This window comes from Epinephelus lanceolatus, chromosome 19, assembly GCF_041903045.1.
Source record: "Epinephelus lanceolatus isolate andai-2023 chromosome 19, ASM4190304v1, whole genome shotgun sequence".
NCBI lineage: Eukaryota > Metazoa > Chordata > Actinopteri > Perciformes > Serranidae > Epinephelus > Epinephelus lanceolatus.
In genome coordinates, this window is record NC_135752.1 from 13264027 (window position 1) to 13288206 (window position 24180).

The following is a 24180-nucleotide window of genomic DNA, read 5'->3' on the forward strand; positions in this document are numbered from 1 at the left end:
CATGTTATTGTATGCATGCAAAACACAGCGGATGTAGTTTGTGAGTCCACGCAGAATCTATGATATTTTTGAATCACTTTTTTAACACATGCCTTTTCCTCGGTAATTTATTCAGTTTTCTTTTTGTATTATTTTAACTGCACTTCTGAAATGTTCCAACCCTGATTCTACCATGTAAAGTATTTTGTAACTTTGTTTTGAAGAGTGCTGCATGTTCATTATTGTTATTATTATGTGCAATGCTTGCCATCTCTATGTTATTATTCTATGGTGCCCACAAATGCACCGCACTTTATATCTAACCCTGGAAACAAACAACTGATGTGAGCTCCAACTCTTTGAATTGAAATTGAAACACGCCCATCCTCTTGTTGACAGATTGACATGACTAATTCCTCCCGCAGGGGGGCGCTGCTCTACTGGATGAGGCGCTCTCTGCCCGAGTCTAGGTTCAAGACATTACCGAGTGTGTGTGTTGTGTGTATCCAGTGAAAATTACCCGGAGACGGACTGAGACAGTTTTTGACCGTACCAATGTGTGTGGCCTATAAATATATAACGTTAAACCCGGCGGAATCATCTCATGGACACAACGGCGTATCGAAAATGAGGGAATAATCGGAGGAGACACACGGCGAGGCTCGTCTGTAGCTAACGTTTTGTTGAACTGCGAGTGGGATCACAGCTGCTGGCTACGAAAATGTCGGGAAAAATAGAGAGCAAGCAAGGTAAGTGCTGCCCGGCTAGACTCAAGCACACTGCTCCACCTCACCGGATAACGGTATTCCTCACACGGGGCACGGATGAATCAAATGTGGGGTCTATGGACTCGGTACATACGTTAAACGGTGCTCCAGATACCGCAGGACGGATATGTGGAGTGTAAATGGTGGTTTAATTGGGCCTTATGGATTGTTCTTTTCTCGGCTATCCAGTTAAAATAAAGCGTCACCGTATCAGCTAACGTTAGCTATTAGCTACTGAGCAAACGGCTTTTCTGTAACGTTAACGTTACCATTTCAGCCTCATACTAGTTAGTAGTAACTAGCTGGTTTAGTGACCAGTGAATGATTTACGTTGGTACTATCCCAGCAATTTAGCGAGAGAGATGTCGTGGGCTAGCTAGCATAGAAAATACCATTTAAATGTGCTATTCTACTTCACCGGCATTTCACCATTGACTCTCTCAGCTCAGCGGTCGTAAATATACCCAGCTTTGATTGTTTGGGAGCATCTCCAACATTCAGGAACAAATCTCAGTTTTTCATCCGTGAAGGAACATTTTAACACAATTAAATACTTGAGCGTTATGTGTTTAAAATTATTCTTCTGCTTCATAGTTTGCTTCATAGTAAGCTAACATTTAAGATGGGTTTGTAACGGGGGCTAGCAGCAGCTAAGTGTTAGCTTTTCACGAGCTAACGCTAGCTACGTTGTTACCTAGTACACTGGAGTTGAAATGCGTTCACGCCCAAGACTGTCGTGTGTATTTGTGTTGTGTTGGTTTCCACATTGTGTGCACGTGGCATTTTTTCCTCCTGCTTTGACCCCTTGTTGTGTATGTCTACCAGCGCCGTTCATTTTGTATGCAGCTTTAAGGACAAATAAAGCCGTGCAAAGCGCACTCAGTATGAGGGGACACAGGGTGGTCTCGGGTATGCTTTGGAAAGGAAACTTTATACCCGCCAGCTCCACTTGCATCCCGCTCCACCAGCTGTCTCCCTGCTTCGCTCCACATAACAGTCCTGTTCGGTGATGCCTGCAGTAAATGGACACACACACCAGCACAGTCACACAGTTCCCAGTAACAGGGGAGGGAGTGTCATCCACCACTAGCTCAGTCATTCTTCATAGGCGTAAAAGTTTCCGATTCCTTTCGTGTCTTGCAGACAGATGACTACATATGGTCACAGCTAAATGAAAACTCTGAGGCAGTGTAGTTTCTGCAGAGTGTGGTTCAATGACAAGTTAAAAGAAAAAATAAAGGTTAAGTATAATAGAGCCCAATCCATCACTTCTCCCATGGATCTGTGTCCCCAGACTTCTGGTCACATGTGTCCATCGATCCCAAATATGTACCCAGAGGACACACTATGCTGGATGAAGTGGAAACAGGGGGCAAGGCTGCGGACTCATGGTGGCACTGAAAAATTGTGCAGCAGGCATAGTGTCAGCTTGTTAAGCCTTTTCCTCAGAGAGAGACAGTGTGTGTGTGTGTGTGTAAGGATTGGAGTAAAAAGATGGTGTTAAAAGGAGACTCTTGTCTATGTGAGCTTAGGCTGCGGAGACTCCACAGAAAAGGGACCAGTTTTAGACCTCGACAGAAGGAGATTAATTCACTGGTGCCTCGAGGAGCAAATTAAAACGGAAAAGATTTGGATAAAGTGAAGTAAAGTTCCCGTCTGTAAGTAGGGATGCCTGCACATGGATATAGTCATCACAGGTTAAGGTTTAAATGGTGATATAATGCAGATGGTTACCAGGACACAGACCGAGCAGAACTATCAATGCACACATGGACACCGAGCTCCAGCAGGAGACTTATGGCCAGCATTTCTTCCAAAGCTGCATCAACATACTCTCTTATCACCATGGATACTGTATCCTGCTGTCACTGACTTGTCCTCTCTTGGGGGTTAAACAGTGACACACTGTTACCTGTTTGGAGCCTTCTCTCCCATTTGTGCAGAGCTTAGCTAGGCTGTCATCACCTGGAGAATCACGTGGGTGGGTCTTCTGTCTGTTTTGAGCACTAAACCCCACTCTGTGTATACGCACCCTCATGACTTCATCACTCAGGCAGCTCAAACTGTGATCCATAAACAGAGCAACAGCAGCAGACAGCTAAAGTCATCTCAAATGCTTTCCTTGGAGAAAAGGAACTGGGTGGAGCAAACTGAGGATGTGGGAGTGTGGGTTTTTATTTGGATGTTCACACTGCGTACTGTGTTGGATTTGTTAAATGGACTCAAAAAAGTGGACAGTAGTTTAATTGGATTGTTGGTACTCTGATGTTTTAAACCCACCTTTAGACATGTCCATATGATGTGTTAATAAGTGATCTAGTCTGTTACGTCCATGTCAGCATTAACTTACAGAGGTCTCTTCAATTTTTTATCCACAATGGGGAAATTTCATTTTTCTCACTGGTGCAAAACCCCAGCTAATGATGAGTGATTCAAAATGGACTGGGTGTGCCTTTATTGTGTATGTATGAAATAAAAATACTTTATGTTCATTACCTCTGAATTACCAGGCTTCAACAATAATAATTGCCCAATTGCCCGGGGCAAGTAAAACACCATATCAGGCCAGTAAATCTAGCAGCTCACTTGCCAGGTTAGGCAAGCGTTTAAACAAAAATGAAATGCATTGTTTTTTCTAGAGCTCATGATGGAAGTAGCTAAAGAGTGAGCCATCTCGCTTCCTCGTCAGCTTTGTTCAGAGTTGCACATGCGCAATACTGCTTGGGCACTCACTCACGAGAAATTTGTGGCAGGCAAAGGCAAAGTTTATGAGCTGAAGTGCAAGCGAGCATTTTGGTTATGTTGGCAACAGAAATTTATTTGGGTGGCGTTAGAGGATGTGGGTGAATCTCCAATGTATTGTGCAGTTCACTGTAAATTTGAGAGCAAGGCGGATAATACAGAATCATGACAGTTAACTTTTACCTTTGATGTATTGAGATAATCACGAATAAATAAAACAGTTGGTATAGTGTCAAGTAAAAATAGACTTTGGGCAAGTAGATTTCTGACCCACTTGTTCGACCAGGCAAGTTTAAAAAACATTAACGCTGAACCCTGAATACCATATTTTGTTGTTGAGAGTTACTGCTCTGTATGGGACTCTCCCACTGAGCCATTAAATGTGTTGGAAATTCATTTTTTTGGTCCACCTGCCACTGTGGCTGGTGGATTCCAAGATCTACTAGTCACTCAGTCGGTCGCCATTGTTGTTTTGGCAGGTGAATAAAGCAAATCTAACACCCACTTGCATATTTTACCAGCATTTGCCTGGTGGCTGGTTCCAATTTCCAACCCTGGCCGTTACCCAGGTTCAGACTCTGTGTGTTCTGTGGCACTGGCTTGTGAATGCCAACCGATATTAGTAAAATTGCTCATTGTTTACTTGTGTATTTGTCTAATGTAATGCTTGTAATGACCTAATGAAACACCCTGGAATGAGTCCAATGTTGCAGTTATAGTTGGCAGTGATAGATTTAATGCGACACCCTTAAAACAAGCTGTGACACAGGACTTTAGTACAGCAAACGCCTTTTGGCTTCATGTTGCAGAATGTAACCGGCATCCACTTTTCTGTTTATCATTCCTGTAGAAAAATACAGTGGAGATACATATCTGCTGTGACTGCATTTTTATGCTGAGATAAGGAGGTCATCCTGTGTGTGAAGACTTCATTCATGAATAATTCTAAAATTGAATGGCTTGACTACAACTTATAACAATTATAGCTGCTCCTTGTTGCCAGGATATGAGGATATGTGCACTGTGTTCATTTTACAGAGCATGAAAGTTGTTTCATTGTGAAGATAAGTAGAAGGTTTAAAACTCAAATTGCTGGTGTCTTTTTTCATGCTATGTTGAAAAAGCACTGTGATGCAACGGCATATTTATAAAACCATGTGTTAGTAGTTATGCATGGATGTTGTGCACACATTTACTACCTAGTAGGATGCTTGTGTTGCTGTTAACAGGGACATTCAAAGAAGTCAAAGAAATGTCTTCGAGTGTTGCTTTTGTATCTCTGTCTGGCAAACTTTACAGCAAGAATCGCCCTTATTAACACGCAACTTCATGACTAAATGAAACAAGCCTTAATTGAGACTATTTTTAGTATTATTGCAATTGCAAAACTTAGGCTGTGTCCTCATTTTCCCCATAGTGACAGGGATTGTGACACAACAGTTTTGGCATGGCAGTGTTGGTAACAAAGTTGTGGGAGTATGTTTTATTATTAGCCTGTCGACTGTTCTGCTACTGGACAGTGAATGGTAGTAGCCAGTCACAGCGGAACTGATCCATCAGTTCCTTATTTTAGGACACACACACACACACACACACATAGTGTTGGAGTGTGTATCTGTGTATTTGCCTTTGAAAGGTTTCAGCCGTGATGCGAAGAGTTTACTCTCAAGCATTCCTAGAGTTAACACTGAAGTGTAAGTCCTTTTGATGGCTTTTTGTTTGCTAAGTGGTTACTGCATTACCTTCAGACTGAAATATCTCCTTCCCCTGATGTACAGAAATAGCAAGCTCCACATGCCTTAGTCACCAAAACTGTGAGCAAGAGCTGAAGTAGTCGTGATTACAAAAGGCTTCCCCGGATGATTAGGTTAACGCACATTGCTGATGAGTGATCCCACTGTTGCACAGGGCAGGCTATGGGTCTTGGTTTGACATGCTGCAATTTTGAGGTCTGATGGCAAGAAGCATTTCACCCTCCCTCTCCCACAGAATGAGAGGCTTGCTGTTCCCATATAGGTTTAGCAGTGTTGTAATTAGTTTTTTTTGTGTGTGTGTGCGCTGTGTATGGGAAAGCAAAAAAAAAAAAAAAAGAAGGAGGGAATAGAGCTTAGGGAGAGAAAGAAAGGGGGTGGAGGAAGGTTGCACATTGATGGGAAGTGAGTCTCTGCACAGATGGAGAAATGGATGGATTACATGTTGGGAAATGACTGGACCGAGGCTATCAATGAGCAATGGAGGGCATCGTCTGAGAGAGGCAATCAGGTCTTTGTAACATGAAGATATGCAAGGCTGTTCTGCCTTCAACATCTTCAACATCTTTCAAGGAATTCAATACTGCTACCATTTACAGGTCATATTCATCTCTCTACTTCCACGCGCGCTCTTGAGGCTTCTTTCTTAAAGGGGTCCGTCTTAAAAGACGATGCTTCACTCGATTTCTCCGCTGTGTGTTGGCCTGCACACCAGAGTGCAGGTCATTTATTCCCACAAGTGGCCCTGCTCAGTTCCTTGTGACTCTTATGTACATCCCCGCTCCAGATAACTGTGGGTTGGACCCTCTCCAGGACCACTGATGACAGCTTAGACAGCTTCACGCAGACCTTCTGCACAGGATTATGTGATTCTAGACATATCTACAACAAGAATTAATGAATAAAAAACTGGAAAAGCACATTACTTTTTAATTCCTCTCGCCCTCTCTCTGTGCTATTTGTGGATCTTTCCTCCAAAGTGCTGTGTAGTGTGTCTGAGTCAAGCGAGGATGATCATGCGGGCCAGTTAGTTTGTGACTAACTCTCAGCTGTGCTATTGAGTGATAGCTGTGACAATGCCAGCCTGACCAGCAAGTCGTCAGTATACAGGAAGTATAGCCGCCACAATCACTCCTGGACCGGTAGCTGTGTGTGGACGCAGGTCTCTTGGATGGGCAATATAAACTGGAGGAGCCAGGCCTCCTCAGAGGACACAGACTCCTCTCTACAGGGGGATCTAGATGAGGACACAGGTAAAGACGCACAACTATACACAGTTCTTCTCAAGAGGCATGCATGGTGGACTCTGAGATCAATGCCACACTTGCTGTTTTCGCATTAATGCTGACATAGTCCATTGTTGTAAAGTAAACTAGGTCAGAGTGCTAAATAAACAGGATTTTTTTTACATTAATCTTCCCCAAAAAGTCTTTTTTTGCATTTTATGTGGGATGAAATGATTATAACAGTGAAGAAAACCGAATATAGCCTTGTGATACTCTGTGTTGTTCCACCATTAAATTAGCACAGAGTTGAAATGCGTCAAAAGAATAGGCATTATTTGAATTGTAAATGAACAGGCTAGAACACAGGCTCTATTTGCTGCTAAGAATTATTCTCAAGCACAAGTCTGGCACAGGAGTAGCTGGTTACAGAAGTTTCATTGCGTGCACACTATGCATTTATTCAACAGTTTTTTGTGAAGCAAATGCATACTTGCATTGTTTTTTCTGGGCCGCACACTCCTTTGTTTAAGGCTGCTGTCGCCAGTTTTGGAGCTTTAATGTAAAAAAGGCTCGCTGGCGGAATGAAATGCAGGGGACATTCCTCACTGTGCTTTTTGTGTCGTGTGGCTTTTTAGAAGGTGCTCATTTGCTCCGCCGAAAGTCTTGGGTGGACCCAGCCTGAGGAGGCTGCTCTGCAGGGCCACAGCCTTCCATCACGGGCTGCCTCTCTGGCTTGTCACCTCCAGAGTTTGTAGACAGAAGCCATGGCTTCTCTAAGCTTGGCTCATCAGGTGAGGATCTGTCAGCATGCTTAGATGCTGGGGTCTTAATCCAGTTACACAATACAAAAGAAACTGGCAATGGTTCCACTGTGGGGCTGTGATCTTGGCTCCTTAAATCCAACCTGCCTGCCTTGCTTCACCGTGGCAAGCTGAGCCTGCTCGTTGGGGTTAACACTGTTTGATTTGTTAATGTTCACAGTGAGTTTGTACTGCTCCTGTTAAGCTGCGTGAACAGATCCACCCTGGTGAGCCGGTAGCACATAGAGGCTCCATAATTAAGGCAATTGAGTCCATCATTGTGTAATTACACAGTGCCGAGTGCCATAATACCTTGTTTTGAAAACACACAGTCTGTGGTGCGCTCAGCCTAATAAATCTGTGCATTTCAGCCCAGCGGGCAGTAAGAGTCAGTGTTTGTGTGGGTGTGTGTATCTTCTGTCTGACCTGCCCAGTCTCTGTAGCTGTGATGGCCCTCACTGGGGATGAGTAGTGATGTGTGTTAAAACCAATGGACTGCATGGTGGTACAGACGAGGAGGTCTCACTTCAGCTACCACTGAGTTGGCCATGCTGTAGGGATGCTACACAGTGAGGATTATCAAGAGGATGATTCCACTTTTTCATCATATATAATCAGAATCAGCTGATGCCAATCTTAATGCAGTAACAACATTTTTAAACTGCAGAAAATCTCAGGATGCATCTGTGTTAACTAATAATGCCTCCTCCACTGTGTCCTAATGTATAGTGCTTGGGCGTCAAGATTGAAGAATTATCTAACCCAGAGTTTCCAGGTTGGATTCAGTCTGATACATTATGAAGTTCAGTAAATCTAAGGGACAAATTAACAACAAGTTAATTGCATCAATGCAATGCAGTGTGGTATAGGCTCAAAGTAATCCTTGATCAGACGCTGGAACTAAAACTAGCAGGGCTGAGAACCACCACTGAAACTCAGTTCTTATTTGTAGTGAGATTTCAACTAAGTTTATGTTTCAGTTTGCTGAGATTTGTGAGATTTTTCAGAACCTGTCGTGCAGAGCTACAAGTTATGGATACATGTATTTCCACTTCAAATCAGAGCGAGTATATAAAATGTTTATTTAATGCCCTTGTTGACTACCAGGCATACATTACAGATACATTAACCACAAAGAATGAAGAAAAGAAAAGCCTGCAAAAGTCTGCATGCCATTTCCTAAGCAGCCAAAGTCAAATGAGCTGCAGGGAGAGAGTCAGAAATAGTGGCCTTGGTGCGACTGTGAATGGCTGAAGGAAAATGTGGTAATCTTGAAAAAAGGGTTGTGTGTGGTTGTGTGTGTGTGTGTGTGTCAAATCATTCAGACCCCAGGGTGGCATGGCTGGGTCAGGGAGCTGGCACACAATGAAGGGGACGTCCCACAGAAGCTGCCAGTTTCCGACGCCAGTCTAAATCAGGAATGAGAGAGAGAAGTTGACATCGCTTGCAAACAAGTCGCTGTTGTTGTCAAGGCAGATGTGGGCGCGAATTTGTATGTGTGAGCGTGTGTGTGCGTGCGTGTTTGTGTGTGCCTCTCTGGGTACAGAAATGATTCTGAATTGTTGGTTTGATATCTTTTAATGATACCCAAACAGTACATGACATACTTTAATGCAGAAAATGTTTATTACATCAGTGACATTGAAGTGAGGACTTTGTGTTTGACTGTGTCTGCCATGTCTGACCCACTTCCTCCTCATACAGTCTGGATAAGAGAATATGTTTTTAGACTGGCAATAAAACACTGTAGATTTATGAGCTTCTAAGGAAATTGTAAAATACGTGACCAGAGTGAATTAAGTTGGCCTGAGGAGGTCAAACTGAAAACATACCCTAACACTTTGACTTTTTGCCTTTCATATATCATACTTCAGTTAAATAAATTAATTAAAGGAGTAAATTTTAAGTAAGGTAAATTTTAAGAAAAACCAAATTCTGGTGGCAGAATGTGTTCCTGCAGAAAATTGTGCCCACCCTCTGGTCTTCCATCAGGTCACCCTGGTGGCTTCATATTGAACCACAAAACCCTTTTTGCATTGTTAGGGTTGTTACCACTCAAAATTGAGCCGTACTCAAGGGCAAGCTGAGGCGACACTGGAGAGTGGGCACATTGTTTCCACAGCAACACTGTTGGGTCAGGACAGTGTTACTAGTGGTAATGACCAGATGAGTGGTGCCGCTAACGCAAGCTAGCTCCCACCAGACCTGCGGGGTATGCAGTGCAGTAAACTGAAGAGTAGCATAATTAACCTATGGACTGACACGTGTAGCTGGTCAAAAATATTCTCTGTGGTTAACCGTTGACATCGCTAGTTCAAATGCAGGCACGTGCCCAAGCACGCTACTTGGCCATGCAGAAGATTGTTTGTACTGACATGTTTTAAATCGTGATGTTCTGGCAAAAAAGACATCTGTTTTGGAAGTACTGAGCACACAACTAGATAAATGAGACTTGAATTACACTGAACAAGTTGTGTGCAAGTTTGTGAAGGGATGTTTTCATGATAGTTTTAATATAGTGATATAGTTGCCTTTTTTATGGAGTCTGTTCCTCTGGTTTCTCACAGATGACACATGCAAGAAAAGCAAAGGTTTATTTACATATTCAACATGCAGTTAGTCACTGGTATGCAAATGGACATTTTGCAGGGGAAATACCCCTTTAAATCTTGACGCAATGTCACAGATGTCTGGTCAAGCAAGTGCATCCTCAGACTGTTAACTCTGAAGATTTACACATAGTCAAGTAAAAACCACAGACTTTTCATTGTTTGTTATTTTAACCCAAATAGATCCTCGTGTTCTTCAGTTCTTTGAGGAGTTCTCTAGCAACATCTTTTTGGGGGGGAATTTTGGCTTCATTATTGTCCCAGTGTTTGTTATTATTATCGTTGTGAGGCAACACATATTGGACATCGTTTGCACAAGCATATTTATTATAACAAGCAGCACATGGACAAACTGAAACCAATGGAGGAAAAGTAAATACACAAAAAGAAAAGAAAGAAAGAAAAAGCCTTTGCTACCCACCAAAAATTATGCCAGAAATAATGTTTGCTGATGATCTCTTGCCAGTTAAGTAAGGAAACGATATGAAGTTTCAGCAGAGGCGTCCTGTTTGTCTTTTAAAGCTGATTATTTATTTATTTATTTATCCAGATTTAGCACATAGGTCATTTCTGCAAGCCACTGCTTTACTGTAGGTACCCCACCATGTTTCGACAGTCTAATAATGAGTTTTCTTTTAGCTGTAATTAATCCATAAGCAATAAACATTTGCTTAAACTGACCTCCAATAGCATCTAATGTTCACTCTCTGCTGGAGCAAGAGATGTGAGTAGGAGGTTGCAGCTACCCACTCATCAGAATGCTTTTCTTTATAGACCTCAGATGCATCACTATGTTAGGTCCTATGACTTCTACTTCATTGAAACATAGAAATGAGGTAACAAAAATACACCTATTGGGTCAGATCAGATGTGTTTCAAAGGGTCAGTCATACTTGTGTTTGTCTCAGGGTTTGATTGAAGTGTTTTAACATAGACAGCTTTGACAATAAATGCAAATGTGGTAGAGTCTATCTTCAGTGTGTCTGCTGCAGTGTGTCTGCATTCAGAGGTAGACCAGAGGACAAAACATCAGTTGATCAATAAATCGCTGGAAGATGATATGCAGCTATGTAGACGCAACATTTTTCATTCATTTTTTCACAGTAAGACTGCGTAATAATGTAATATGTAAAGCCTTTTAAGATGTTATTGTGACATCAAAAAATGACATCTGTATTTTCTATACATTTTGTATTACAGACTGAGGAACTGATCCCAAGTGATTCTGAACAATAGAGCTCTTGCAGTCTTTGTCCCGCCTTCTTTTAAACTCTCAAATCAAGTTCCTTCCAACTTCAAGTCCTGCCCCAACACGCTGTTTCATGTGGAAAAATGTCAAACCACAAAAGAAACGTACAATCTCAATGCTGTTTTATTAGACCTTTTTCAGAAATATATATGTGACACCACAATAGACTTGTTTAGCACGGTTACTATAAATAGAGACATTCATCGTTTTTTATGAAAGAAATTTACACAAATTAAAAAAAAACAAAACTGAAAAGGAAGTATTGTATCTTCTACAACAGCGTAGAGAGAGTGAAACACGTCAATTGTTTTGCTTGTGCGCGTCATGATTAAAAGAATTTAAAAAGAAACAATAATGTGTGTTGGATTATTCATCACTGACATAGTTTAAACAACCACTGCTTAATTATAAGTGGCTGTGCGAGGGCGAGTCTTATTCTTTGTGGCGGACACATCTGTCATCCAAGCCTATTTATAAGAGGCTGTGAAACAATCCGAAAGCAGAGAGTTTGGTTTGCCACAGTGCATTGGAGCTGCAGGATGAGTGTGTATCATTTGGCATCTGTCTGTCAGCCTTGTCCGATGCAGTGTGTGTGCTCAGTGTGTCAAGAGGATGACAAGTAGCCCACTGTACAGACAAGATCAGCTTTGTACAGACACTCTAACATGGGGAGAGTGGTACCACTCCTCGCTGCTTGAGGCCATTTACTCACAAGAACGCTGTTGCTTATGCTTCTCTGTATCTGTCTCTGTCTTGTACTATGGCAGTGAAGTGATTGGCTCTCTTGTGGCTGTTTGTCTGTGTGTAGGATCAGTCTCCTATCTCTAAGGGACCCCTAAGTGCTTTATAGTGCCTGTTTGCTTCGTGCTCTCTTGCCAAACAGCTGCCGTTCACTGAGATCTCTGAATTCATCTCAGTAGATCACAGGGTTTTTAGCTGTCGCAGTGTCTCTGTTCGGGTGCTGCTTGATGTTACAGATACTGACAAGCTGGGTATTTATAGCACTTTGTGGTTCTTTAGTCTATTGGTTTCACCCAAGGTGAACCTGCTGCCTGTCTGTCTCTGCTGAAACACTCAGTTCAGAAAGCAAGCTTTAAATGGAATTCTAGAAAATGCAGTAAACCACTGTAGGCAGAAGGTCACTTGGAAGGTTGGGACCGTTTTGAGCGCGTTTTTGTGGAATGGTTGTGTGGCACAGTGAGCGTCCTTGTCTTGTGTGAGTTTCAGTGCACTGTGTTATTAGGTCTTTGCCTGTTTAGGTGAGGTAAGTTGTTATACAGGGGAGCTGTAGCAGCAGAGGTTTTGAGTCCAGGCTTCTCTGGACTGTGAGGTTTGTCCAGAAAAGAGGGAGCGGCTCTCAGCGAGGGAGACAAGGGACAGGAAATTGTGCCAGTGGCCTCGGCGTCAGGGGGGAAGGAACAGGAGGGGTACCCAGGATGGCGTGTACGTGTGTGTGTGTGTGCTGTGTGATTTCCCGCTTTCAACACTCTACCTCACATTTGCTTACTAGGGTTGGATAGCATCCACATTTGAACCGATAGTGGTACCTGTGATACCGAACCGAAGGATACAATTTATCGGTACTTAACTCTTCTTCAGAACATTCTGTTATTTATCTAGAATATTTTATACATCACACACACATCACCCCTCCCAAACCTGTCCCTAAACCTCCAGCCTGTCAATCCGTCACCAGGGCATAGCATGTGAACCCCGTCATGTGTGTCTCAGAGGACGCACAGCAACTGCAGTAATGTTGTAAAGTAGTAGTGCTTTATTGAGAATTAATCTTGCTTTTATGCGCATAATATTGTAAGATAGACTTGAAGCGTAAATAGACACTTCAGGTCACAGTTACGCCTTTGGGATGCAGCTGAGTCGCGAGTCTGAATGGTATTACATATTAGAGATATTGCAGCGAGTGCTGTCTGTGCCATTGTTCGCCATTGCCCTGACTCTGTGACATGACTCTACTCCCTCTCACCAAGATGCAGTTGCAGGTACCAAAATTTGGCACTGCTTGATCTAACATGAATTGGTACACAGTAGTACCAATGTAAATTGGTCAGTACCCTTAATACAAAGTTTGGTGCCTTACCCAAGTGCTTACCCAGTCCTCCACTGTAATTTTCACATTGTCTGTAGCCTCATTCATCCCATACATCAGCGCAATGATGAGCTGTCACCACCTTGGTTTCCCAATATGGTTGAGAAAAAAATCAGTATCACAATTACTGCTACACGTAACGATTTAAAATGTAATTATTTTCTAAATTAATTCATTAGGGCAGTTAATTGGTCGTCAAATGTGTGGAAATAGTGAAAATGCCCAGATGATGTTGTCAAATTCCATGTTTTGTCCAACAAACAGTCCAAAATCTAAATATATGCAGTGAACTATCACATAAAAAGCAACAAATTATCACTGTGGAGAAGCTGAAAGTAGTATGTGTCTCAAAATATTAAATATTTAATTAGTTGCATTAATTTAACCAATAATTTGGGCTTAGTCATTTGATCCCTTTGCCTAAAAAAAACAATAATAAATTGAGAGTGACTATATAATGGTTCAGAAATTTGAGGTTATTTATCTCACAAACCCCTGTTCTCTGATAACACGAGGGAGATGTTTCAATATAGTGTTGCCCATAGTGAGACACCTGAACGAATCTGCTCTGGACATCTGATATTTTATTACCATCCCCATGACAAGGATACTAATTCTTTAGACAAACTAATTTAGAACCAAAATACTGTATATCAGCCCATGTAGAAGATGTGAGCTTTATCTGATGATATCAAGTGATTTCTTCCCTTCCTGTAGTGATACACAGGGACTCTCAAGTTAATTGTGTTTTTAATCTTCCTCAAGGCTACTAGATTTATAGCCTGTACCTACTGTAATAAAAGATCACCTCTGGACCTTTTCCTGTTTTCACTTTGTTGTTTACTCAACCCTTTTGTCACTGTGCCAAATAGTGTGTGCAGCTTGCTTTTCTTTTTTATTTTACAGTTCGGGCATCAAAACCCCCTGTTCATGTGCCGCGGACTGTGTTCTGTGTGTTGTCGATGCTGTCGAAAAGCAGGCCCTGTGGCATCCCCTCTGCAACCTTTCACTTTTAGTTGAATAGTTTAGAGGCACTCTTTGTGTACTCAATTGTTTCTGTCTGGGGATGTGGACGTACACTGTGTGTATGTGTGTGTCCGTTGTACATAGGACAATTGAATGACCTAGACCTCGGGGCTCCCTCCATAGCTTTCAATACAACCCCACTGAACTGCTTGTGCCAAGTGCTCCTATTAACTAGTTCCATTAACTCGTCCAGTGCCCACTTTGAGACCTCAACCCATGCTCAAACCATACAGATAAAGAGTTACAGCTACGGCAAAAGAGTGGGGATTATTTGAATAGTCAGAATAACTTAACAGTCAGTCACAGCCCACAGTCAACAACACTGCCACATGCAGCATCACTAATAAATTGCTGTTAATTTAGTTGTGATTACACACAGACATACTGATATAAAAGGTAGGGTGTGAAAGAATGGCCATCAAAAGCAGTGGAGCGGAGGAATAAATGAGTAATAATAAGAAAGTAGCTTGGGGGGAGGGGTTCATATGGTAACTGAGCCACCAGCAGCTCCAACAGTATATTTGTATTTTGTTTTTTTCTTTTTTTGCTCTAGCCCAGTGCACAGTGATGTGCAAATGTGGACAGATAATGTGGTCTTTACCGTCATCACACACTACCAAGGAAGGAGGAAATGTGTGGGCTACCCACTAGCAGTGGTACCAGTGAGAATGAACCACCAGTCTAGCTGAGGTAGGAAGGAACAGAGGAGCATAGAGAAATATAGATCAGAGAAAAGATACTGGTAACTCTGCTCTGAGAGAGCTTTGGAAGAAGGAGTTTTGTTGGGCTTCATGGTTAAACAGAGGAGGCATTGAAGCTAGAGACTTGTAAATGTTTATGCCACCACACAATACACAGACCTAATAGTCCCACCCTCTTCCAAAACACCACCTTCCATCAGAGTCAAACCAAATGCATCCATATTGGATCGTACATGTACCAATCTGATCGAGCAGTTTTTACTCTAGAGAAAATTAAAGATTTCCTTATGAAATATCTCATCAGTAATTAATTGCTTCACCAGAATGGTTCGTGAAATGACTCATTTTGGATTAATAATTTGATAATATTTCAAACATTACCTAGAGAAAAGATGAAAGCTTTTCTTTGGCCCGCTTTACACCTGGTACTAACAAGTGTCCTGGGTGATCGGATCACAAGTATGAGCTCTAAGTACAGGTGTGAATGCCCCAAATGTGTCCTCAGTGCATCTTGAGATACAATCACTCAGACCTCATCTGGAGGTGGAGTGTGTAGGCTAATGTGTCTTTGCCACATTAAAAGACTATTCAGTCGACGTCCTTGCTTATCTGACAACCCACTGGGTAAGAAGACTTTCTGTTGGTGCAGTTACACAGCCGCAGAGCTGAAGGACTGTTTCTGGAGCCACTCTTCTCCTAGTGAATGGTCAGTTCAGCATCTGCACTTTAGCATGAGCTAACACAGCAGCAGCAGCTGTTAAATGGTCCCAACAGAAATGGCTCGACTCTGTCATTAAATCTATTAATAGCCATCAGGTAACATTAGCTGTGTGATGCTTACAGTTAGCCTTGTCACTGTGGCCAGGTGGGCTCTCACCAGCTGTCCTCAGCACGGAGCTCACACTCCTGCAGCAGTAGTCCCCAAGCGACGCTTGTCTTATGATAAACAGAGAGTGAGACAGAAAGAGCGAGCAGGGCAAGGAGGGGCTGCGAATCGATGCGCTGTGTGCAATCCTACATTTAGATAATATTTACATGACAAACCTTATACTGATTAAAAACAAGAAATGAAAATGATTTACATGTTTATTTCTTACATGTTTATTGTTTAAACATTTATTTCAGTAGTTACCCTGTCCACTATTTGACAATGTGCTGGAACACACACACCCTTAATCTGCAAATAACATTTATATGTTGACACAGCTCTCTTACAATCTTATCTGGATATTAAACACAAAAATCAGTAAATAATGCCTCATAATATTAAGAACTAATTTAATATTCAAATGTATACTGTGTGGCATTTTCCTTAAAAATTTACAGATTCATACAGAAGTAATTACTCTATCTTAATACAGTTTTTCTTGAACTCAATGAATAGAAGCATGCCAGCATCTTTCTCCCTAACTAGACATTGTTCCTTCTGCTAGAAAAGTTAACATTTTTGTGAAATCCCTGTCATTTATATAGCGTCACTCTCAGGATCAGGGCTTCACATTAACCTGCCACTACCCCCAATATCTACACATCATCCACCACATGTCATCTGCAAGCTGTGTAATTATGGAACTGTGCATAGTCTGCGCTAACCTCAGCAGCCTTGGGTGCAAGCGTAGTGGTTTATTTTAAGTTATGTTATGACTGTAAGGCAATATGTTTGTTTCTCTTCACTGTTATGCCTCAAACTCTGTTTCTCTGTCATGTTGCTCCAGCAGTATAACCTTGTGACTTTGTGCGTGCAAAATATCTTAGCAAAACATTGCTTTAAGCCACCGTTTTACTGCTGTACAGTGACAGAAGATTCAGATAATAGATTGTGCATCATCAGATCGCTCTTTGTGTTTTAAAGTGCAATGGAAATACGCTCTTCATTTTAGCCGGTCTTTAAACCGAAACAAATGCGTATGTGACTTGATAAATGGTGGATTTGTCCCTTAAATTCCACTGTAGAGGATGTGATGTGTCTGACTTTGGCCATTTATCTTGAGAAATGAGAACACAACACATACAAATAAACAGACTCAAGAATGCAAGATGTGTCACCAGGAGATTAGGCGGGATTTTGTTGATATGTGCCTCTACATGTTGCTTGTTATGCCTTAATGCAACCGTGTTTTCATCCCTACAGATAATTCTAGTCTCAGTTCACTTTGAAGATGCGTCACACAGTATTGAGTTAGGACTTTTTTATGAGATTGTTTGTTCAATCGGGAATCAGAAGACATTTGCGCTCTGAATGTTATTCTTCCTTTTTTATGAGCTCTCCAGGCTAAAATAACCCCTTAAAAGTGAGAGAACAGCGAGAAAAGTGGATGAGTGTACTTTTGATATTGTGTTTATCTCAGGGTGTCATCTCATGACTCATAGAGGTAATGATGTCTTGTCCACAGAGCAGGAATTTCCCCGTATAGATGTTTTTCAGTCATCAGCCACTCAGACTACTGTGTCACCTCTGTGGTTAGATTTAAGGGCAGATGGCACTCTCAGAGATAGACACAGTTCTGTACTGTCTCTCCTTTCCTTTCTCATCTTCATGTGGCACACAGGCTGAACATGGGTGACCAAACACGATCTCACTGGGCACTTATGGATCGGGTTTGCTGCTTTGTAATATGGATATGGGTTATAGATCGCCTGTGTTGGGCGGTCGCGCTCTGTTAGCCATGGTTGACCAGGCAGGCTGTCTGTTCCCATGCAACCCAATACCCAGAGCGCCTCCGTCATCACATTGATATCTGCTGCTGATCATTGACCCATGGTTGGTAGGGCTGCTTTACTAGTCATTGACATACTGAGGGGATGTTTGTGTAAGTTATTAATAGGGCTGAGGTGTTAGAACAGCGGAGGTGCAAGCAAAAGACGTGCTGCATTATCTTCCAGGAAGGAATTAAAATAACCTGAAGTGTTGATTTTGGAAAAAAAAAAAAGATTTTAAGCTCGGGTACGCAACTTATTTTAGAAGGCAGTTTTATTATATTTGTTGAAGTCTCTTAACATCTCGACACTAATCAGTAAATGAAAAAAATCTAGTGACTGTGGCTGTCGCAGGCCTGTAAAAAGCCCGTCCATTCATTTCATTTGGATAGCTTTCCTGTCAGAGAGGACGTTCCCATTTGTGGTTTTACAGATGTAAACACACTGACACGTCCCTTCAGTCAAAGTGTGATTCAGTGGCGGAAAACCCTGCAGAGAGAGTTGCGATTCCAGCATGGGCAACAACTGCCTACTCTGCAAAGCAACCCAAAAAAGGAAGACAGACTTATCAAAAAGAGAGTCGAAAAAGTGAGTCGAAAAAATACCCAACATGTTTACATCAGTGAAGCGTTTTAGAGATGGAGAAAAAATGCTAGCTGCTGATAGCTAGAGCCTCAAAAGCAAACCCCCACTCCCAGCTGGATAAGTTAACAGGTTAGAGATGGTGTTGCTGCTGTCCATCAGCCTGCTGTGACACCCAGCGCTTGGGGATTTGTGCTGGCCAAAATCAAGCTGCTAAAGCCACTGTCCGCTTTCCTCCTGGGGAAGCAGTCCGCAGTGGCGGGGAGCAAGGCGACAGGACAGTGGGGTGGCTAATGTTAGCTTGCTAATTCTTGTCTGATTTGTTGTCTGATAAATAGAGAGAGAGGGAGGGGCAAGGGGAGGCTGAGGAAATGTACCGTGTGCAACTCTGCAATGAAATAAGATTAAATAAATCAGTGTATGGGAAACACAGGGTTACTGTGTGAAGTGCGTGCATATGTCCATGGTCGTCTGGTGGGAGGAAATTTGGGTTTTAGAAAAGTAATTGTAAATTATAGTATAAATGAGCTATTTTCTATGCCTTGGGTGAAGTATTCATTTCAGTCATCCATCCCACTTAAAATGTCTATTAGTTTATTGTAATCCGAGATGTAATGATGATGCCCATTATGTTTATTTTAGGACTTGGGAAGTTATTTGGAAGTGGGTGGCTGAAGACATCCAGTATTTGGATGTGTCTGTTTGCACTGATAATTTGATTTGCCACATGTAAACCATCCTCTGTGTCTCCTTTACTCATTTGTAAAGTGAAATACATTAGATGGTGAGTGTACTGAGCACTTAGCATCCACTGTACCTCATTTACTTACTGAGTAAGTAGACTGGATGCTCTAAGTCTTCCTGCGGCTCGCCAAACGGTATACTCAAACAGCACAGCTGTAAAGCTCTAGAACTTACAGCTGGACTATTTCTTCCATTACATCTGAAATCAAGCATTAACCAGGGCCACGTTTTATACCAGGGCTTCCTCTCTTCCCCTCCATCCTTGGGCAGTAGCTCGGCTTGCAGCACACACACATGCTCAGCCTACTGTGTCTTATAGTGCTGCTTGTTGATAACTGAGGACATAAAGAGGATTCCTATTGGAAATTGAACACAGCCAGCAGGAAGCCAACCACTACAATGGGGGAGAATAAATAATTTACTAAGCACTTAACTGTTTCCTATCGAATTTTTCTCTCATTCCTCTCCGTTTTCTCCCTGCTGTTCATCTCACATGCCTCAGGCTTGCATTCCACACTCGTGTGCCACAGCAGGTCTTGCCTGTGGAGATATGATACTTGGCAGTGCACCTCCGCGGTTTGTGTTTTACAGTGTAGCAGAGAGTAATTCACTCACTATGTTGTCGTTTTTATAGACAAATAAGGCCTTGTTGCAGGCATGGTTGCTTACAAACAATGCACAGTCTATTTACATGTATCCTAGGGTGGGGTCTCTCTCATTTTCACAAGTTATACTTAAAGGGACAGTACACCCCAAAATCAAATTATTTTTCTTTTTAGCTGTAGTGTTATTGAACAGTCTAGATTGTTTTTGGTGTGAGTTGCAGAGTGTCAAAACAACAACAACAACAAAAAACATTTGAAAAATTCAACAGCAATGTCTTTTTCTAGAAATTTTAACCTGGATAGATAATCCACAGACCTTGTTGTGAGCAGTTTTATGGAGGAACTATTTTCTGTCTACCAAACTACACCCACCAACCATATCTCCGCATAGAAGGAAGCGTGCATCTACTCATGGACGAGAGGCTCTTGCTCATGGCAGTGCGAGAAAGAAACATGAATGGCGCCCTCCTTGGCTGAGCTGTAACGCTAGCTTGCTCAGTGGTGCTAAGTGAGCTAGCAGTAGATGCACACTTCCTTCTGCACGGTTTGCGAATGTACTTCAGTACAAAGAGTATAGTTCCTACATGAAACTGCTCAAAACAAAGTCTGTGGATTATCTTGAGTAACCAGGTCCTCCTGATCATGATTTCATTCTCCACACATTAGTTCAACTGATGTTAACTGTCCAGTGTGGCTTTGATGAGAAGATAATTCTCCTTTACACACTTACACACTTGGAAGATGAGTCCCTGTTTAACAGCTGGCACAGTGTCCTCTCTGACTCTTGTTTAAATCTTCTAGCAGGTTCAACAAGTCCATATATGCAGACCTTGCACACTTTCACTGAGCAGTCCTCACTGAGGGAGTTCAACAGAAGGTGACAGCTGTGTGTGTAACCTTAAGCACAGCCTTCCCGGTGTCCCTCCACCCAGTTTGCATCCTGTTCCTAGAGTTTTCGGGGGTGGTCAGTGAGGAGCCGGCCAGCTGTCCAGTATAGATCCACCTGCACTGAACAGGAACCAGATCAATCTGTCAGTTCTTTAGTCAGATCTGGACAAGCTCATGTGTCACCAGTCATCAGTTGTGTTGAAGGGATCATTACCAGAAACTGAGATCCTGGGATTTCCCCCTGAAATATATGCTGGATATCCTCTGTCCAGACGTTTGGTCAGACAGCTACATGTGAGAGTCACTGCATTGTTGAAGTGCATTTTAAAATCAGTTGAAGCAAATCCCACATGAAAATAATAATAAGAAATCCAATGTTTTGATACTAACGTGATAATGGCAATGCATCCATCTGTCCTGGTCTGTGTCATCCATGAAATTATAACCAATTGTACACCATTTACATCAGCAGAGGTACCAACTGTCTCATGCTCAAAGATACTGTCCTATAAATAGAAAGGAGTAAACACTGTTTACACTAATGTAGTTTATTAGAAGGCAGAATTTTAAAAACCTCCAAGGATGTCTCCATTAGTGAGCCTTTTAGGTGTGCAAAAGCCCAATTTATTTATTACACTTTTGTAAAACATGATCAACTTTGCCTTTGCCAAAAGACATGATAAATATTGTCATTTTTTTTGCAGTTGCCGGATTTGGCTTTTTCATTTACTTAGCAGTCATGCTACAGAACAGGTGTTTAGAAAATAATATGAGTTTCTACTGAGGTCAAATAGGTGAATTCAGAACAAATAAATTCAATGCTATGAATTCAGTGATGTTTAATTTTTAAGTATTTAGTGGCTGTTGAAATTCAAATACTTAAAGTCTCTTATTCGCTTCCATACGTTTCGGCAAAACAGATCTAAATGTGAAGGTCTATGAGAGCCCACAGTTAACTCGCCAAATGAGAAAATATGTCAGGCACCAATAAATTTATTCCCCTGGTGTGTGTGTCCGTGTGTCTGTGTGTGTGTATATTTGTATTTACTTATTGTGTAATGATGCTTTGAGACAATCCAGCAGCTTGGGAGGCTCATGGGGACTCTACTATACCACAGAGCTGTGTGAGAACCCTCCCAGGCTTTGTTCAAGAGTCGTTCAGACTGGAGTGTTTGTTTTAAATGTCCCCAAGGCCTTTGAAAGCAGCATCGTGTTTAAGCAATTTAAATGCCTCCAAAAGATGTTTACTCGCTAAATCCTTCACTATTTGTTGGGAACAGTGAGATTTTCAGTGATTCCCCAATTTTATTTTTCCATATATCCTTCACAGCATCATGAAAAAAAATGTCACTGATTTGACAGACTTCTATGAAATTGAAAAGAATAACAAACATCAATTCTTTATCATTTGATTTATTGCTATGGGATATACAGGAGCTTTCACTGCAGACCTGTAAGCTCCCCACACTGTACTAAGTGAGGCTGCAGTGTAACATAGTGAGGCTCAGGAGAGCTGTGTGTGTCTGTGTGTGTGTTCAGGTCTCTGTGGGACCGTTACAACAAAGGAGTCCAACCTCACCCTTTATGGAAGTGTAACCGCACTTTACTGATTATCAAGTTGGTTCTGCTCTGTATACTAGATAGAATCAACAAGGAGAAAGTGTTATGGTTAATATGGCCCTTTCTGAAAATATTATGGTTTCAGTTTCCAATCTTTCTCTTAAGGCTGCCTGATTTTGGCAAAATACAAAGTCATGATTATTTTGGTCAGTACTGAGATCATGATAATTAAACATGATTTTTCATTGACTTTGAAAACATCATGTATTTGTTGAACTTAAAAAAACGCAAGTCTTTTAACAGTGGATTTTCTTGAACTTAAATTAGGGTTAAATTTTGAGTTTGGGCTTGTAGGGTTTTTTATTGTCTGTAAATTTTGTGTTACCATTCTTACATTTATAAACACTGGGTGTGCACGCACATGTGTGTGTATGTGAGAATGCCACCTGTCTGGCATGCTCAAAGAAAGATGGAGAGCATTGTTGGAGTTTGTCCCTGTCTTTGTCTTTGTCTCTTCTCCGCTATGCTTTGCTGGCTAGGCCGCTGGTGACACCAGAATGTGCAAAATCTAGCCACAGCTTCTTGTCGCCATTGTAACAGCCTGTCAACCATGACAGGTATACTGCATTCACATGTCAATGTTGCGGTTTCTCTTTGTGCTGTGTGTGCGGTGTGTCAGTGTGTGTGGCAGCGCACTCTTGAATTTTTTTTAAGGCAAGGTCTACCATCAGTCCCGTGACCATCCCAAAATGTATTATAAAATGACTACAGAGGTGCATACATGAAAGGCCCTATCTAGAGCCAGTGTTTGGTTTATCCATTCTGGGCTACTGTAGAAACACGGTGGTGCAACATGGTGATCTCTGTAGACGAGGACCAGCTCTCTATGAAGAGATTAACAACTCATTCTAAAGTAACGAAAACACAACAATTCTTATTTTCAGGTGATGATACACTAAAGAAAACATACTTATTACATTATGTCTGTCAAGATATCCCCTTTAATCCTACACATTGAACCTTTAAGGCAGTAAAAACCCAGCTATTGGCTATAAAGAATAAACTAGTGTATGAAAATGTGCTGCAGGTGAACAAGAGTACATAGAGTTTTGGAGTCGCACTCACAGAAAGGCATGTTGTGGCCTGGGCAGCTGAAAAAAATTAAGGAAAAAAATGTTTTCGCTCTGAGGTTTCTTTCAGTCTTTTATTCAGCGCATGACTAGTCAGATTGAGTGTAATAGACATTACAACCAATGACATCACCACCTCATAACTCTGGACAGCAGCAGGCAGGCAGGCAGCTGGAGAGAGCGAGGGGCATGGCTGGGCCCGTCTCTGGTGGAGGAGTGGAGGGCGGTCACTGAGAGGCGTACACGACTATAACAGAGCACTTCACTGTATTCACTGTATTCTCTTTCTCTCTCTCTCTCTCGCTCTGACTTTCTCTCTTTCACCCTCTTCATTTTTTTTTCTGTTGATGATGTCATTTCCACGCTGAGCCAGACTTCCAGTGAACTCTAGAGGAGGAGGAGGGAGTGGACTCTGTTCTCAGAAGTGAACAGAGAGAGAGGGAGTGAGGTGATAGAGAAATGAAAAAGGGAGCAGAGGAGACAGGGAACCAGCCCAGTGTGCATGATAAACAGCTGAGCCACGGGGGCTGCGATGGTGTCTGAGGGACCAGCTGTATCGATCATGGCGGTGACTCATGGCGCTGATGTCACCGCATCTCAACTCTGGGCTGGAATCTTTGGGTTGCAGCTGTAAACTCGCACATAGTCCTTCTGGGCCTGTTCAAGCTGGGATTGAGTGAGAGGGTCCAGCATATTGTGATGTCAGCCACAGGCCCGTGCACTTGTGCCAGGAATATGTTGGAAACAAGGTCAAACAGATAGGATTATGTGAGACTAAATTCATACGGAGACTGCCATGTAATCAAAAGCATATGGTCTGCTCTTCACTCTGCCATAAAGTTAAACCCTGTCAGGATAGATAGCGCCCTAGCTTGCAGCAAAGCCGGTTAACACAGGTATGTATAGCCTCAGGGTACAGAAAAAAAATCCTCATGCACTGTCAGCCCTAGCTCTGCTATCCGGGCTCTGTTTAGGTGCACTGATGCAGCACAGCATCCCCTGTGGATAAGCTACAGA

General features: G+C 42.1%; 1 protein-coding gene across 12 annotated transcripts in view; it reads left to right on the forward strand.

Moving 5' to 3' along the window:
* Positions 1-433: 433 nt before the first annotated feature.
* The window catches only part of rapgef1b (Rap guanine nucleotide exchange factor (GEF) 1b), a 55664-nt gene continuing 31917 nt past the window's right edge, over positions 434-24180 (forward strand). For 2 of the 12 annotated variants that reach the window (XM_078162299.1, XM_078162305.1), the window contains exon 1: positions 5894-6492. In XM_078162299.1, coding sequence (XP_078018425.1) covers positions 6411-6492 — 82 coding nt within the window. In that variant the 5' untranslated portion in view covers positions 5894-6410. Of the gene's footprint in view, positions 729-5892; positions 6493-24180 lie in introns of those variants that run through there. The other 10 variants (XM_078162298.1, XM_078162304.1, XM_033646704.1 and 7 more) reach the window with 9 other exon arrangements.